A 16057-nucleotide genomic window follows, 5' to 3' on the forward strand; every position below is an offset into this window, starting at 1 on the left:
AGTGGGAATTCAAAATCCGGTCTCTGACACCAGGAGGTGCTCAAGAGGACTGAGGAAGAGGAGCCGGCTCCAGTGCCCAGCCAGGGCAACAGAGAGGCAGGCATGGCAGCTGGCCCCTGCGCAGTCCTCCAGACCCCAGACTTCGCCCTCCGCTGGGTGCTGTCCACCCTGGGTATACCACCCCTTTCCTGTGTGATATGAGGTGAGTAACCTACCCCATCCGGGCGCTGGGAAGCTAAAAGGAGCAGTCCCCAGCCCTCATGCACAGCAAGAGTGTGGAGAGACCAGGAAGACCCAGGACTTTGGAGCCAGAGGCCAAGTCCACAGGGCAGCTGCAGTCTTGTTGGCAGCAGCGGGCACAGCTGTGCTTTCCCCATTATATAATCTTCCTGCTCCTGGAGCAGCACTCCCTCCCCGCCAGTCCCTGGACATCCTGCCCCTTGAACCCCCTTAATGCCCCTAATCCTCCCCAGGGGCCAGTGTTCTGAGGCCCCATCATACGTGTTCTCTCTCAGGAGCTTGGGAAGTAGGACTGGGCGGAACCAGGCCTGAGGGGAGGAGGAGGCGTGAGGCCTTCGTAGACAGAGTTCTACTTCACCCAGCATTGCAGACTCCTGACATAACCCCGGATGGTAACAAGGGCCTACACGCCAGCCTCCCCCATTCTAAGCCCTCACCCTTCCTAAAACTCAACTGCAATCATCACACTTGAGTAAGACTCCCCTGGTCACTCACTCCTTACTGAGAACTTTCTAGGTACCAGGTCTCAAACTCTTCCATGGCTTCCCACTGCCTGTGGGATAAAGTCCCAGCTCCTTGGTATGGCATTCAAAGCCATCATCTCCAGCTCCCACAGGTGATTAATGTGGGTTCTGGAATCTGACCTTGTGGGTTATCACCTGCATAACTCTGAGGTTACTGCATTTCTCAAAGCTTCAGTTTCCCCATCTGTGAAATGGGGATAAAAGTAAAGTACCTCACTGGGTAGCTTTAAGAAGCAGGCAAAATAGTGTCTATAAAATACATACATCCAGGGACTTCCCTGGTGGTCCAGTGGGCCAAGACTCTACACTCCCAAAGCAGGGGGCCCAGGTTCGATCCCTGGTCAGATCCCACATGCCACAACTAAAGATCCCAAGTGCTACAACTAAGATCCGGCACAGCTAAATAAATATTAAAAAAAAAAAAGTACAGCTGGCATATAACTGGTCCACAAACAATCACCATTATTACTATCCCTATTTTGGAGCTAAACTGAACAAGCTGAGACCCTGAACAGATCAGCTTGTCCCCAATCATTTGCATGGTGGCTCCTTCTACCAAGAAAATCTTTCCTGCCCAGTCACTTCAGTACACTCCTGGTCTTCTTGGAGGACTCAGTTAAATGTCTTCTCCTCTGTCCATACAGCCTCAAGTCCTTTCCTCCCTCCTCTGGGCCTCACAGCACCGAGCAAACCTCAGATTAACTCAGGGAGGAGCCACGGCTTGTCCAGTACTGTCTCCTTGGCACCCAGCTCAGGGTCTGGCACATAGCCTGTCAAATGAAACCTCAAACCAGCAAAGCGAGCAAGGAAGCCAGAGTAGGTTCTATTCCTCCCATTTTTCAGATGAGGCTCAGAAGAGCTGAGTGACTTAACTGCAGCCTGTTAGCAGGTGACACATGGGGCTATGACCCAGAGTCACATGAATCCCCAGTGAGAGAGAGGAGGAGGTGGTGGGTGAATCCAGAGGTGGGCGCTTACAGAGCAGTATCTTGGAGGATTCAGGGAGCCTGTTTGGCTGCCTCCAGTCCCGGGGTCTGGCTTGGGTACCATCTTCATGCAACGCCCAGGCCTGTAAGAGCTGATGCACAAGGTCTCTTGCGGGGAATGGGCGGCCCCGGAGAAAGCACTAGGAGTGCAAAGAGGACCACAGGTGGCCTTCCCCTTGAAAGCCGGGGTCCTGGGAAGACAGGGCGCATCTGCCCTTCCGGACTGACTGTTGCACAGAGGGTGGAAAGAACACAGGTCTGCAGCCACAAAGACAGAGCCCCTAATGCTGGCTCTGCCAGCCACTCACTCTGAATGTGTCTGTCTCATTACTTCTCTGAGCCTCGGCTTCCTCACGTGTACTAGGAGGGCAGGTCTGTCTTGTTCACACTGGCACCCTGCTGGTTGGAGAAGTACTTGTCACATTGTAAGTGCTCAATAAATACTTGTTGAATGAATGAATAAGGACAATGATACTGACCTTGCAGAAAACTGAATGAAAGACCTTGTCTACGAGTCTGGTACAGGAAAGGCCTCTGGCCCCTTAGAGGATGGGGACTCACTCTCCTCCCGCTTCCTCAGAGAGCAATACTCATGGGCACAGCAACCGAGGGCCTCCAGGCCATTGTGCCCCCTCCCCAAAGGTCAGAGATGGGTTCCAATAAGCATCCTTCCTTTCCACCCAAGCCGCTCTGTCTTGGGAAGAGAAGCATCCAGGGCAGTGTCTGGAGAAGCCGGGCAGCAGATGGACAAAGACAGCACGTGCCCCATAGGCAGGAAGCAGCCCCAGGAGTTGGGTTCAGAGCCCAGCACTGGCAACCCTGCCCACTGCTGGAAGCTGGGGGCCAGGTGCCAGGGCTGGCTGGCACTACTAGCCCTCAGCCAAGGCTGGACAGGAGAGTCTGCCAACATCCGGAGCCTCTCCTGGAGTACCTTCCACCTGGCCGGCTTGACCCCAGCTCTTGCCTGTCTTTAAGCCTCCGCCTACTGGGTAGAAGACAGTGAGAGATCTGGATTCTAATTCTGACTCTGACATTAATTCACAGGCCAGGTCCCACTGAGTTCAGTTATTCCATATGACAGGGGTAATACTCTCTGCCCTGAGAAGCTGTTTGGAGAATTATTTGACTTTAATAAGGCCACACTGGCGGAGTGGGGTGGACGGCACAGAGCAAAGCTCTGCACAGCGAGGCTGGGCCTGCGGCCACGGTTACTGAGCCCAGCAGGGCCAGGGGGAGGCCCCGGCAGAATCCTCACCCACACTTCCAGTGGGGTGGCTCCACCTGGGCCACACCCCAGACAAGGCCCTGCCTCCGAGCAGCCCATTCTCGGCAGCGTCACAGGGAGAGCAGATCCCAGGCCTCTGCCAAACGCCCTGCCAGCCCCTCGGCCTGCCTCCCTCCCGGCCAGGAGCCTGTACCTGCAGGTCAGGGTGCTGTATCACTTACATGTCACCTGGGCTGAGAACAGCGAGGCCCTGTTCTCCAGTAAGAACCTGCGCCCAACCCGTGCCCTGGCTGCCCCATGCCTCCTGTTACCCAAACAATAACACCGAGTCGCCTGGCACTTCCATGGAGTGGGGAGGAGGAAAATGGGCAGCACTCCTTAGGGCTCTGCACCCTCTCAGGCCCAGAAAGCAGAGGCCAGAACCCAACCCTGGCCAGTGGAGAAACAGAGGTCCAGAGAGGCTATGGACTGATTGAGGGTCACACAGCAAATCCGAGGTGAAGCTCCTGTAGAAATCACAGCCCCACTAAACCAGGGAAATAAGCCGTCCTTTTTCCTCTCAAAGTTCAGGTGCAGTAGGACTAAAACTGAGTTGAGTTTCCTGTTTAAACCTGGTCCCTGCCTCAGGATTTCCCAAAGAGAAGCAGGAAGCAGTGCCCTGGACTGGGAATCAAGTTTCTGGGTGTCTGCCTTCCCAACTAATATAACCCACGGTAAGTCCCTCCCTGGCCTCTCCCAGTCCACCTTCCTCTAGGGAGGCCTAGGTCTCAAGGGTGTGCCAGGACAAAGGAATTTACCTCTGAGCACCACCCCTAACCCCTTGTGCCCCAGTCCTAGAGGGTGGGCAGCCCGTGGATAGGGGCTGCAGAGGGCCGTGTTCCTCAGTTCAGAGGGTGAGTCAGCGGGAGAACTTTTGAGCTGTGCAGGGCCCGTAAAAACCCCATGGCAGGGATCCCAGAGCAATTTACTCCAAATTGCGCCTTCAGGTTGGTTACCTAATCTTGCCGCGCCCACCCTCCAATAGCCAGTGTCAGCGGTGACCATCCCTTTAAAGGGGCAGCACACTCCGGGTGCTGGGGACCCAGGATCCTCACTCAGCTCCCAACCAGCGGCCCTGAGGGGCAGGGCACTTGGTGGTTGCCCCAGGTAAGAGAGGGCAGAGGAGGGGATCTAAGTGGGGAGGGATCCGAGCCCCAGCCACAAGAAAATCACTTTGGGTCTCAGGCTCTCTGAGGTTTCCATCGTCTCCCTCATATCCTCACATCCCCCTGGAAAGGCAGTATCACCTACTGTCCTTCCCATAATGAGGCTGAGGGGAAAGTTTTGTCCATTTGCCGGTTCAAGGTCTTGACCTTGACCCTGGTAGGCACAGGAAGAGCGAGCCTTCTGCAAGGTTAGGGCCTAAACCACAGTATCCTCAGAAGGCAAGAGCTGCTTCTGGGAGAAGCTAGGCAGGCAAAGGCCAAATTCCCTAGAGGCCCACCCCTTCCCATGGGAGGGGGCAGGAACCAAGGACCTCCTCATCTCCAGGAATAATTTTCTCAAAGGTCTAAGGTTCCCCATTCTCTTCTCCCGAGCCTGGGAGAGGTGACACAGGCGTCCTCTGACCCTAGCCTGGAGCAAAGAAAACCAAGGGTTTCAGCCCCAGACGGGCAGAGTCACCCCAAATTCCACAACTGCGACGATCAAGAAGGAAATCCTTCTAAGGTCAGCAGCGGAGATGCTGGGAGCTCTTGGGGTAGGGCCGCTGTGAGACATCAAGAAGTTGGCAGGGGGCTGGGGTGGGGGGTCCCATGACCCTCGTCTCTTGTGGAATCCAAGACATCTGGCATCCCAGCCCTGGTCCGTCTGCCCTAATGAAGGAACCTCCGACGGCTCCGGGTACAGGTCCCAGGTATGTGTGGGGTGAGGCGGGGGTCAGATCTAAGCGCAGCACGGGATTCGCTCTCCGGGGTAAGGGGCTTCCTCGGGGCTTGGCAGAGCGGTCCCTCGCGCACACACACCCGGAGCATTAGGGGGTGGAGCCGGAGACGAGGCTGGAGACCGGAGGGCACTCGCGTCCTCGCGGGCGCCCGCCAGGCTACAGCGGCGCCGCGGGCCGCCCCGCCCCTGTTGGGACTCGGGCTTGCGGGCCGCCGGCGCCCGTCCCCCGCCCAGCTCACTCACCTCCGGGTCCAGCGGCACCAGCTCCATGAGCGGCCAGGGCTCCTTGAGCTGGGCGAGCGGCATCGCGCCGCAGCCGGGCCGCCCGTGCTCCACCGGCGGCCCGAGCCGCGCCGCCTCCTGGGTTCTGAGGTCCCACGCTCAGCGTCCCCAGCGTCCCCTTCCTCCCCGCCGAGACCCTCTTGCTCTGGCTGGGCCGTCCGCCGCCGCCGCCGCCGCGGCACTAGCACTTCGGCTCCCTCCGTCACCCGGCGCCGCCGCGCCCATTGGCTACCTGCGCGAGGGGGCGGGGCCAGTGTAGCCCCGCCCCGGCCCCCGCGGCGCGGCATATTCCCAGGGAGGACCCCCGCCTCCGCCACGCGGGGAGTGAGGGCCCCGCCTCCACCGTGAGCCCCCGGCCCACGCTCCGCTCCGCCCAGGAGAGGCTCTCCTGGCTCCTCCCTCCCAAGCCCGGTCCCCGGGGCCCAAACCTCATCAGGGCCGCCGGTCTCCCCACACTCAGCTCATTTGGAATAGCTTCCCAGATGCCCCCTCTCTCTCCAGCGGGCCTGTACCCCCTTATTCCCTTTACCTCCCCTATCTCCCCTCAACCGCCCCTCCCCCCCCGCCCCACTCCCAGTCACACCGAATGTCCTAGGCCTGACCCAGGGAGAAGCTGGAAAAGGAAAGGAGCCTGAGCCCTACTCCCCTTGTTGCGAGGCCCTAGGACACTCCCCGCATCCCACCCACCCCCCACCCCAAACCGACACTGGGATCCCCTGCGCCCCAGCTCCGGGCAGGGTACGGATCTTCTTTCGCCACCATCAGGGCTCACAGTACCTCCAGACTGATGTCTTAATATGCATGCTTTGCTCTTTTCAAGCCAAGTCTCTCCAGAATCTCTCCAGCTGGAGACCTGGCTCTGGGCTGATTGGGTTTTGTGCCCCCTCTGGGGAGGCTCCCAGGATCCACCGACACGTGGGCTGCACTTGTAGTAAGAGGCCAGGGAGAGGGATCCCCCCTGGAGAGACTCAGCCTCCATCTAAAGCGGTGTTAAGAGTCCAGGTGTGGTGAGATTCACACCTGGAAGAGTGTAGAGATGGGCTTGTGGGTTTCATGGAGGGGGAAGAATGGCCATTTGCAAAGCAATTCTAAGGCAGGATTGTTTATCAGAAGCTTTCTTCTGATCAGGCTTCACCAACTTATGACCTCCTGGTTTACACATCATAAAACAGCTTCAGAAAGATGGGGTGACTTACCCAAAGTCACACAGCAGATCGGGAACAGATTATAGGACCTTAAAAAAAGTCAATGAAGGTTTCTCCTGAATCCACATGCTCCCGTTATTTATTTTCCAAGGGTAGCACCTCAACTGTTGAAGTGAATTGAGTTTTGAGTGGAAAACACTTTGGAACCTAACAAATCTGGGTTGGAATCCCGTCCTTGCTACCTGCTTAACGTTGGGAAACTCCTTTCGGGTCCCTAAACCTGTTTCCTTATCTGTAAAAAGGGAATCATGATTCCAATCTTTCCGGTATATCCTGAGGACTAGATTTAATTCAATAAACATTTATGGGTATATATTACATGCCAGGCCCTCTTCTTGAGTATGTACTGTAAACCAGCCCCACTCCTAGCAATGAACAAAAGAAAATCCATGTTCTTATGGAGTTTACATTTGGTCTGGTGTGATTAGATAAATAATCACAGCTAACATTAGTACAGCACTTACTGTGGACCAGGTACTGTTCTAAACACTTTACCTGTAAATGCATTTAATCCTCACGACATCTTTATAAAGTAGGTGCTGTTATTACTGCAATATACAGATGATGAAATTGAGAACAGAGAAGTTAAGCATTTCATTTGTTGGGTCCCTCCAAGGTTACACAGCTAGAAAATGGCAGAGCTGAAAGACAACCCTGCTAGTCTGGGCCCAGAGTTCATTCTCTTGTTCACTCACTTGGTTACTTCCCTGATGAGGGCCATACCGGAGGTAACCTGGGCCAGTGTTGGCACCTGTTATTATCACCAGCGTTAGTTATCAGTTGACCGGAACCAGTTTCTGACACCCCAGTCCCTGCTGCTCAGGGATAGCGTTGTAATATTTGGACCTACTTAGACTAAAAATCGTTGTTTATCTGAATTCAGATTTAATTGGGTATTCCATTGATTTGCTAAATCTAGCCATCCTATTCAGGGCTCAGAACAGATTGCACACAGGTGCCGAATATCTGGCTGCAAGCCAGTTTAAATAAGTTAAACTTGGGAAGAGACATTGTGACCCAGAGAATAAGCACAAAGGACTGGGGGAGGAAAATGAGGTGGATGAGTGGGAGGTGTGTAGGTGAAGGGAAAACTGGAATGATTTGGCCTTCAGTATGCCCCCTTCCTGGAGCTGCTGGTCTCGTCCTTTCCCTTCTTACACGAAAGGATTCCCTATCAAGTGCATCATCTCAATTTAAGGATCCAGTAGTGATTGTGCTTTCCTGTGAATATTTTATTTCCTGTGTCCTCTGAAAAGTATTGGAGAGGCAGCAGGTCATGATGGAAAAGGGAGCAGAGGGTGGGGGAGGGGACAGAGGCCACCTGGGCCCTGCCTGGGAGCTTGGGCAGGTCAGCTTGCCATCACTGTAGTAGGGATGTTGCGGTCACTCAGCAGAGAGCTGTGGACACCAAGACACCGATCTGTAGCCTACAATGTGCTGATCCTGCTGTAGCCTCAGCTCACAGTTTTCTCCATTTCTCTCAAGGCTCCAGCCACACTGACTTTCCTGCAGTTCCCCTGCCACAGCACCTTGTTCTTTGTTCTTAAAACTGTCTTCCATCTTCCTCAAGCCAGTTTATCTCCACAGTCACTTCCTCCAGGACATCTTTCTTTACCTCCCTGTTATGGACAATGGACACTGCTCCTGAGTGCTCCTCAAGGTATGAAAGTGAAAATGTTAGTCGCTCAGTCGTGTCCACCTCTCTGAGACCCCATGAACTGTAGCCTACTAGGCTCCACTGTCAATGACGTTCTCCAGGACAGAATACTGGAGTGGTTTGCCATTTCCTCCTCCAGGGAATCTTCCCAACCCAGGGATCGAACCCAGGTCTCCGGCATTGCAAGCAGATTCTCTACTGTCTGAGCCACCAGGGAAGTATGCTGCTGCTGCTGCTAAGTCGCTTCAGTCGTGTCCAATTCTGTGCGACCCCATAGACGGCAGCCCACCAGGCTCCCCCGTCCCTGGGATTCTCCAGGCAAGAACACTGGAGTGGGTTGCCATTTCCTTCTCCAATGCATGAAAGTGAAAAGTGAAAGTGAAGTCGCTCAGTCGTGTCCAACTCTTTGCGACCCCACGGACTTCAGCCCACCAGGCTCCTCCGTCCATGGGATTTTCCAGGCAAGAGTACTGGAGTGGGGTGCCATTGCCTTCTCCTCCAGGGAAGTATACCTCAAGATACACTTTTGCATTTGTTTTTGTGATTACTTGATTAACATCTGGCTCTCCAATTAGACAGTAAGCTGTGAGAGGGCAGCAATGGGCTCTTCTTGGCTCTTTCTTGTTTTCCTGGCACCTGACACACTGCTGGGAACATAGGAGACGCTCAGCGAGGATAAATGATATGTGCAACATCATCTGGCTGCAACACAGTAAACCTGGGACTCGGATCCAGGCAGCCAATCTATTCTCAGGCTCTGAAATGCTACACTCTGAGGTGTGGATAAATGCTAGCTATGATTACTATTCATAATAGGATGAAAACAGGCTGTTCTGGGCAGTCACTTGAGGTGTTTGTTAAATGAATGACTCATAAGTGTGTGCTGGACACAAGTGAGGTTCTTAGTCTGTTCCCTGTGGAAGAGGTTATTCTGGCCTGGAGCAGTGGTCTGAGCTGATAGGGGCTGAGCACCTGGTTTTAGGTCCCTCTCCTGCAGCCTGGCCATGAGCTTGCTATAATGTTCAAGAGTGCAGGTTCTGGATGCTCCCTGCCTCAGGAAGGGAATCTGTCATTATTTTTTTCTTGGCCTTTCAGTAGGGGAAGGTCTTGGCACATGTGTCTCCTGGCAGCAGGTGGAACAGCATGCAGGGAATGATCATAATGGTAGTTACCTTTAACCAGAACTTGGCTCAGCATTTAAATAATCATCATTATCAGCTATGACAGCTTATTTTTTAAATCTGGATAATTAAACATTTTAAAAATATTTTATTTATTTATTTGGCTGCACCAGGTCTTAGCTGTGGCACACGGGGTTTTCAGTCTTCACTGTGGCATGTGGCATCCAGTTCCCTGACTAGGGATCGAACCCCTGTCCCCTGCATCAGCAGGTGGATTCTTAACCACTGGACCGCCAGGGACGTCCCAATGGTATTACTCACCTTTCTTTCATGGCATGCCTCTCTACCAACAATCATATTGTATATTTACCGGTTTATTGTTTGTTTCTCCCACTAGGAACAAAGCTCCATGAGGTAGGACTTTTCTGTTTTGTTTACTGATACTCGCTGGACATGGCAGACATGGCAAGCCCTCAAAATAGGCTTGTGAATAGAGCCACACCAACCTGGCCTCTAACCCCTGCTTGCCCGCTTCCTAGTTGCCTGACAGAATTTCAGTTAACACATCTGAGTTTGTTTCCACATCTGTAAAATAGGAGTGGTTATGAGTTATTAGGTGAAGTCAGGGAACAAAATGCCTGTGCAGTGTCTGCTACACGATCAGTGCTCACTGGAAAGGGTATGTAACAATCCTAGACTCTCTCTCTTCTCTCCAAATTCTTGCCCCTGAAAAGTAGGAGGAGGGCAATAGACTGGGGCTTCAGCAGCTCACTGGGTGAGTTCTCCATTGGTGTGAGATGAATACGTAAGAAGAGGCTTCAGCTTGAAGGAATTCCCATAACTGTGATCAAGAGGCTGGTAAAGAATGAGGCGAAAAGCCAGGACATCTACCTAAGGCTGTTGGTCAAGCTGTACAGGTTTCTGGCCAAATGAACCAACTCCTTTGATCAAGTTGTGCTAAAGACCTTGATCATAAGTTACACCAATCAGCCACCTCTGGCCCTTTCCCGGATGATCTGGAAGATGGAATTTCCTGGCCAGGAAGGCAAAACAGCTGTGGTTGTAGGGATCTAATTGATGTTGTGCCTGCCCAGGAGGTACCAAACTGAGGGTGTGTGGGCTGCCCCAGGAGCAGCCACACCCAGGGCATCATCTCCAAGGCCTGGAGCAAGATCCTCAACCTTCAACCAGCTGGCCCTGGACTCTCCCAAGGGCTGTGGCACTGGCCTGCTCTCTGGTCCTGGTGAAGGCTGAGAGGTGGTACAGGCAAATCCTGCATTCCCAGGGCTAGAAGTTTAAGTGCGCTGGAAACCAGTGGGCCAGCTGCTGCTACAAAAACTAACCCTACCCTGGAGAAGGAAATGGCAACCTACTCCAGTATTCTTGCCTAGAAAATTCCATAGACAGAGGAATCCACATGGACACAAATAGGATACAACTGAGCTACTGACCATAGGGGTAAGAATGGGACTCATCACTGTTAATTAGTAAGAGGAATCTTATTGGGGAGATAAAAATGTTACAGAACTTGACTGTGGTGATAGTTGCACAGCTAGGTAAGTTTAATGAAGGTCATTGAAGTGATCCTCAATTCCATTCCTGTTTAAGCATCTGGGTTCCTTGCCATAACATCTATTGCCACCCATATCTAGAATGAAGTTGTCTTGGAGCCTGTTGTACATTTAAAAATAAGCTTTTTTTAAAAGGTCATTGAACTGTACAATTTAAATACGGAACTTAAATTATACCTCAATACAGTTGTTTCTTTTTCAGAAAAAAAAAAAAAAAAACTAACCCTAGATCCTGCCTTGTTAGTAAAAAGATTTTGGATGCTGGAGAAATAAACATGAGGCCAAAGGCAGTCAGAGAAGAGGAGACATGGGAGCATCCAGATGAGACAGTCCCAGGGCTACTGGAGAATTAGCTAGTGGGATCCTCCACTGACCTGGAGATGGGGCCAGGGGTGGGAAGGCAGAGAGACGCAGAAGCTTCTCACTGCTGGTTACAGCGGATGGGAGCTGGCAGGAGAGGGAGATTCAGTAGTAGCTAGAGATGGGGATGGAATTGGAGACAACAGGCAGAGAGTAAGCAGAGGCTCATCAACAGATACTAATGGGCAGCTATATGCCAGGCACTGTTCTGGGCACTGAGGACACCGTGGAGGAAAACACAGAGGGTCTCTGCCCAGTAGGGGTGGGTAAACTATCAGTGGCCTGTGGACCAAATCTGGCCTCTTTTTATGTGCCTATGAGCTAAGAGCAGCTTTTGCATCTTTAAAAGACTGAAAAAAAAATCAAAAGGATATTTTATAATGTGTGAAAATTATGTGAAATTCAGATTCCAGGATCCATAAATAAAGTTTTATTGGAGCACAGCCACGCTCCGTTTACGTATGGTCTAGGGCTGCTTCCACACTGCAACAGCAGCGTCGAGCAGTCTCAACAGAGACCATATGGCCAAGAAAGCCTAAAATGTTTACTAGCTGGCTCTTCAGGAAATAAAAGAAATTTTTTTTTTTTTTGTCAACCCCTGCTCTAGGAACTTGCATTCTCTTTGGAGAAATGGTTAAACAAGCAGGTAAGCTAATTTCAGAGCCAGCCGGCATCAGCATTTCCTCACACCCTGCTTCTGCCTTGGCCACCTTCCCCTGGAAGGGAAGTTGCTCCCTCCAGCTGGGATGTAATACAGCAAGAGAGGAACTGGGGTCATTGTAACCAGCCCCCTGCTTCCGGGCCAAGAGGATCAAGCCTTTTCCTGGAAGGAAAAAGTCACTGTCAGTGATTTGTGAAGTCCAGCACCCACTAGATAACCTTCCCCTATCTCAGATCCTCAATCTAAGAACAATTCCTTTATGACTTTGGAGGAACATGGTCACCTTTGTCATCAAGGTCTGCCACCTGGGTACCTGCCACCTGTGTGCAGCATCTCCTTCTTTACAGAGTCTTCTCTCACACTATCTCCTTGAGCTCTTACAGGATAAGACATGGCTTGGGGTTACTGTTCCCCTACAGATGAAGAAACTGAGACTTGGAGGGAGGACCTGACTTACCCAGGGTCACATAGCTTGAAATAGCTTGCAGAGCCAGAATTAGAAAGTAGTGCAACGTCAGCTTTGGAAGGGACTTTGAGACTGTCTCAGCCAGAGATAGGAAACTGATGGCCTGAGGCAAGAGGTGAATCAGGTAAGGGTGGTGGCCAGTCCTCCGTGTGCAAGACATAAGGCATGCATTGTCTGTAGAGAGGTTTAAAACGTTAGTGAAACTGGGTGCGTCCCCTTTTATTATCACCATGCCCTGGCAATTCTAAACAATGTCCTTGGTGATAAAACCCTCCCTCCTGAAGAGATCTTTATTGGTCTAACTTAAATTATATATATATATATATATATGCTTCAAATTTGGACATTTTATCACCTAACCTTTCATAAATAATGCATTCTACATGGACGCTAACTTGAAGAATCCCCAGTTACATAACTGGCCCCAACATACACCTTCAGGTGAGAGTTCATAGCAGGTCAGCATCACTGGAGCTCACATCAGGAGTGTTCATGTCCCTGTGTCCCTCCATTTATCTACATTTTTAAAGTCTTTATTGAAGTTCAGTATTTCTGTTTTATGTTTCGGGTTTTTGCCTGTGAGGCATGTGGGAACTTAGCTCCCCGACCAGGGATCAAACTTGCACCCTCTGCATTGGAAAGCGAAGACCCAACCACCGGATGCCCAGGGAGGTTCCCATGTCCCTGCATTTGAACAGCAGATTTGAAGTCAACAGTGATAGCACAGTGATGGTAAAACAGTAATTGTTACTGCAGTTCTGTCATTCTCTGTGCAAACCATTCTCTAAACTTCATGAGTTGCCTCTTTTGGAGGCATTTTGTCGTGTGTGTGTGTATGTCCCTTTTTGTTAAAAAAATAATGTAACCAAAAATTATTAGTCCATTACTTTGTTCCCCTTTGTACTACAATTTTTAATTTATTAAAAATTTTATTGGTCTGAGTGTATATATGAGGTTCAATAAAAGCCAGTTTTTACTATTTTTGTTGCTTTTCTGCCATTATTATGTTTTATTTCATGATTATTATTGAAGATAATCTTGTCATGTTGGCCTTAAAAAAATGATCTATTCTACCCACACTACTGTATACAAGATGGATAACCAACAAGGACCTGCTGTATAGCACAGGGAACTCTACTCAATATTCTGTGATAACCTATATGAGAAAAGAATCTAAAAGAAGAATAAGTATACGTGCAACTGGATCACTTTGTGGTACACCTGAAACTAACACAACACTGTAAATCAACTATATTACAATAAAAATGAAAATATTTTTTGAAAAATTACTGGAAAATATAAGTTAAAGAAGTTAATGAAAAATAAAATCTGATATCTTGGGGGGAAAAAAGATACATTCTGGGTGTCAAACATACCAAGTTCACCATTGGTCTGAAGACAGAATAGGACCCACAGACAATGACATTGTTATCTTCTCAAACATAATTATTATTTTATTGAGGCACCTCCTTGGTGCCAGGCACTGTTCTAAGGTTTGACATGTGTCATCCCGTTATTTCCCCCACTCCACAAATGTTTATTAAGATCTTACCCATGTGTGAGGCACCATGGTAGGCGCTGGGGATATGACAGCGAACAAAGCCGAATGCTTTCTCTCTCTTACCCTTGAACCACTGGCCCTGGAGGTGGAATGGGTGTTCTCTTTGTGTATCATCATGTTTTAAGAATAAAGCCACGGTGGGAATATAAACTGATATAGCCATGGAGAACAGTATGGAAATTCTTTAAAAAAAAAACTAGGGAAAAAACTACCATAAGACCCAGCAATCCCATTACTGGGCATATGCCCTAAGGAAATCACAATCCAGAAAGACACATGTGGGGCTTCCCTGGTGGCTCAGCGGTAAAGAATCCGCCTGCCAATGCAGGGCGGGAGACATGGGTTTAATCCCTGGTCCAGGAAGATCCCACATGCTGTGGGACAACTAGGCCCATGAGCCACAACCACTGAGCCTGCACACTAAGGCCCAGAAGGCTTAAACAAATGCTGAAGCCCAAACGCTCTAGAGCCTGTGCTCTGCAACAAGAAGCCACCACAATGAGAAGCCCACGCGCTGCTGAGTTTTTTCGGTGGTGCTCCCCTTACATTCTGCATCCATGATGGTTCCTCATTAACTTCATTCTAGTAACCTCAGCCTAGTCCTGTCCTTGCTCATGTGACCCTTTCAACAATCATGTGAAGTAGGTGCAATAATTAGCCCCATTCTACAGATAAGAAAAGTGAGGCACAGAGAAGCTAAATGATTTGCTCAAAGTCATACAGTTAAGTGGTAAAGCTGGTGCATAAAGTTCTCTTAGAGTCCATGCTCTTAACCCTATTTTACATTTTGTTTATATTTACATTTTGTGTAGTCTATACGGGTGGCTAAATATCTCAAATAACTTGAATTTAAATTTTGAATTTAAAATTAAAAATACAGGGAGGCACATTCCACTGCCCCTCTGGTCAGGGAAAGTCCTTGGGACATGAGGCACAGCCGGAAAGGCAGCCACCCTTTCACCTGTCACACAATGCACATTGGTGGGGAAACTGGGGTTAAACCATTCATAGATGACCTGCTTCTGGGTCGGAGTTTCCTACGTAACACAGCAGCTCCCTTGCTGAGATCTATTGAAAGTCAGAGAGAAGGGTTTGTAAAAAGAAAATGTATATATATATATTAAAAAAAGACAGGAAGAATAAAATTTAAAATAGAACTTTCCTGCCTCTTTAAAAGTCAGGCCACCTGGGCTCACAGTCCGTTTTGCGACCATCAGCAGGCAGCCCCTCTTAGGTAAAACAAGTCCAGCAGATTACCACAGTCTCCACCACCTGCTATTGTCCCAGTGCCTCGTCCGTTTCATTCACTTGCTACCTGACTGCTCCCGGGGGCTTGGATCTGGACCCCTAATGTAGCCATTTCGCAAATGGAAGAACCCAAGCCCCAGAGGGGAAGACGTTTACCCAGTTCACACAGTACTTTGAGCTGGACTCCAAGCCAGGCCTTACACAGCCCTTCAGTGACAAGAGTCACTTGCGACTTTACACTTGATGGGGGCTCAGAAAGGAAACCTCCTTTCTGAGCCCCCATCAGACAGATCAAGCTAACCCCTATTTCCTGAGCACCTCCCACTTGTCTCCAAGGTGGGCGTTTCCACATCAACATTTCATGGGAATCTCCCAATGACTCTGGCAGGTCAGCCTTGACAACCTCTAGCTTCCAGGTGAGAAAAGGGCTCAGGGGTTTGTGACTCTCCCAGGATCTCACTGCAAGTTTGTGGCAGGTCTGTCTAACTTCACTAGCTCTTGAAATAAGAACAGAGGAGTCCACCTCCTGCTCTCTCCCAAAGGCTCCCCTCTCTCTCTCTTGCTAGGATTTTCTTAGGCTGAGGCTGGAGTCACGGCTGCTTAAATTTACTCTCTTCCAGAAGGATGCCGACACAGGGCAGCCTGAGAGTCAAGCTGGAGTTGTCAAAAATACTGATATAGGGACTTTCCTGGTGGTCCAGTGGTTAAGAATCTGCCTTGCAATGCAGAGGACACGGGTTCGCTCTCTGATCGGGAAACTAAGATCCCACATGTCTCAGAGCAACTAAGCCTGCCTGTCGAAACTACTGAGCCTCCACACTTCAGAGTCCTCTCCACCACGCACCACAACTAGAGACCCTGCGCGTCCCAAAGAAGATTGTGTGTGCCACAATGAAGACAGCCAAATAGATAAAGATTAAAAAAAAGCCTATATGCCAATCATGTGCTAAATGCTTTTCAGAGTTTTTAGTATTCTCTTCTTTATATTTATCTGCATCCTCTAAAATTTCCACAATGAATAAAATAT

The 16057-nt window shown here is 50.2% G+C and overlaps 1 protein-coding gene and 1 long non-coding RNA gene across 3 annotated transcripts in view; one reads left to right on the plus strand and one right to left on the minus strand.

Moving 5' to 3' along the window:
• The window catches only part of RPS6KA1 (ribosomal protein S6 kinase A1), a 37982-nt gene extending 32619 nt beyond the window's left edge, over positions 1-5363 (minus strand). Inside the window, exon 1 of one of the 2 annotated variants that reach the window (XM_061392097.1) lies at positions 5142-5363. In XM_061392097.1, coding sequence (XP_061248081.1) covers positions 5142-5204 — 63 coding nt within the window. In that variant the 5' untranslated portion in view covers positions 5205-5363. The remainder of the gene's footprint in view (positions 1-5141) is intronic. The other variant, XM_061392106.1, reaches the window with a different exon arrangement.
• On the plus strand, positions 245-13202 carry LOC133232643 (uncharacterized). The gene is made up of 2 exons (XR_009731415.1): positions 245-4121; positions 7871-13202. It is a non-coding gene; the product is annotated as an uncharacterized LOC133232643 (long non-coding RNA).
• The last annotated feature ends 2855 nt before the right edge of the window (positions 13203-16057 follow it).

This window comes from Bos javanicus, chromosome 2 (assembly GCF_032452875.1).
Source record: "Bos javanicus breed banteng chromosome 2, ARS-OSU_banteng_1.0, whole genome shotgun sequence".
Taxonomy (NCBI): Eukaryota; Metazoa; Chordata; class Mammalia; order Artiodactyla; family Bovidae; genus Bos; species Bos javanicus.